The 1,547-nt window shown below is 40.2% G+C and overlaps 1 protein-coding gene across 1 annotated transcript in view; it reads right to left on the bottom strand.

Moving 5' to 3' along the window:
• Positions 1-615: 615 nt before the first annotated feature.
• LOC106511575 (ninein) overlaps positions 616-1,547 on the bottom strand; it is a gene marked incomplete at its 3' end in the record, with an annotated part of 6,431 nt that continues 5,499 nt past the window's right edge. The window contains 1 exon segment of the mRNA XM_014000333.1: positions 616-828. Coding sequence (XP_013855787.1) covers positions 616-807 — 192 coding nt within the window.

Here is a 1,547-nt window from a genome sequence, read left to right as displayed (position 1 = left end):
GGGTCAGCAGCAAGATTACCCCTTCACAATATTAAATAATTGTATTTCTCATAAAATAAACTTAATTACTGCAGAACATGGCAATTTTGTTTATATCCGATTACTCGATCAATCGTCAGTATAAATCAATAGATTAATCATCTACTAAAATGATAGTTAGCTGCAGCCCTAATGTAAATCTAAAACCGAATACATTTTTTGAGTTGATCCAATTCAAGGTTGCCACTAAAGCCAACAAAGAAATGGTCACAACTCAGCTAATTATGAGCAAATATTTGGTGGCAGTAGCTGAGAGTTAATCCAACAACACACAGTCTGAGGGTTGCATCTTACAGTACTGTGAGATCACAACACAGATCCTTTTTGGCTCTTTAGTTTGATTCATTTCCACATAAAGAATAAAATAYATTTGGGAATACTCATTAAGCAAGTTGTCAGGGTGGTAGATGCAGAGTTGAACAACGATGAGAGGAAATAAATGTTCTCAACAAGACAGCAAGAAAAGCAGCAAAAAGACAGAAAAAGATAAAAGACCAGAAGAAAAGAAAAAATAAAATAAACAGATCACAAATGGCCCAATCATCAGAAGAGGTTCTGATTCTGAGTCAATCTTACCCTGGCACTGAGGTGGTCCTGGTTCTGCAGCAGCCTGTGGAACAGAGCTGGTGTGGCCTCATCCAGGTGCAGAGACTGACAGAGGTCTGAGAGTTCCTCGGAGCTCAGAGAGCCACAGCCGCTGGCRTCAAAACTGTAAAAGACTTCCTTCAGGCGCTCCTCGTACTGGTCCTGTTCTTGGCCGTCACCCATCCCACAGGACGGCACCAASCCCTGAGAGGAAACATCCAAACTTTAGGTCAGAGGAAAGACGGTGACAGAGCGAAACACTGGATTACACTCAGAAACACAGAGTCATCAGGAGCTAACAGCACTTTGACCTGAGAGCAGCTCAGCCTTCAACACATGGCTCAAGCCTTGTTTGTGCTGGMAGCTTTCGTTAATCCAGTTACAGTGATGAGACATTCAGGTAAACGTTGAACACACTGCTCCAGCTTCATGTGAAGTCATGCTTTCACCCAAACCTCAGTTCTGATCAAAGTTGTGTGAAGGCTAAATAAAACAGATGGCAGTGATCATACTTCATTCACAACGGAACATAGTAAACTTATCCAACAGTTAATCAAATACCTGTACAATTTAATGGAAAAATGTTTACTTTAAATTTTAAAGCCTCAAAAACACTGGTACAGGGACAACAAAAGGATGTAAAAGTCAGTGGTTTGAATAAGAAACAGCTGGAGGACCATTTTGTGCCTAATTATGGTAATTACCAGTGGTGGGCACCAGCCCGCTAAAGCGCAAATCCACTAATTACGGACCTAAATATTTCATTTGCGCTTTAGCGGACTTACTAATTTTTATAATTCATAAGCGGATTTGCGCTTTCTAAAATTAAAAGGCAGTACCGCTAATAACTAAATTATATACCAGTCATCATTATCTTGAAAAGCAGAAGGTATGGCTGTCAATGAATCACAACACACGTAATC

The sequence above is a fragment of the Austrofundulus limnaeus genome, unplaced genomic scaffold (genome assembly GCF_001266775.1).
Source record: "Austrofundulus limnaeus strain Quisiro unplaced genomic scaffold, Austrofundulus_limnaeus-1.0 Scaffold2946, whole genome shotgun sequence".
In the NCBI taxonomy this organism is placed as follows: Eukaryota; Metazoa; Chordata; class Actinopteri; order Cyprinodontiformes; family Rivulidae; genus Austrofundulus; species Austrofundulus limnaeus.
This window is presented reverse-complemented; position numbering and strand designations above follow the sequence as displayed.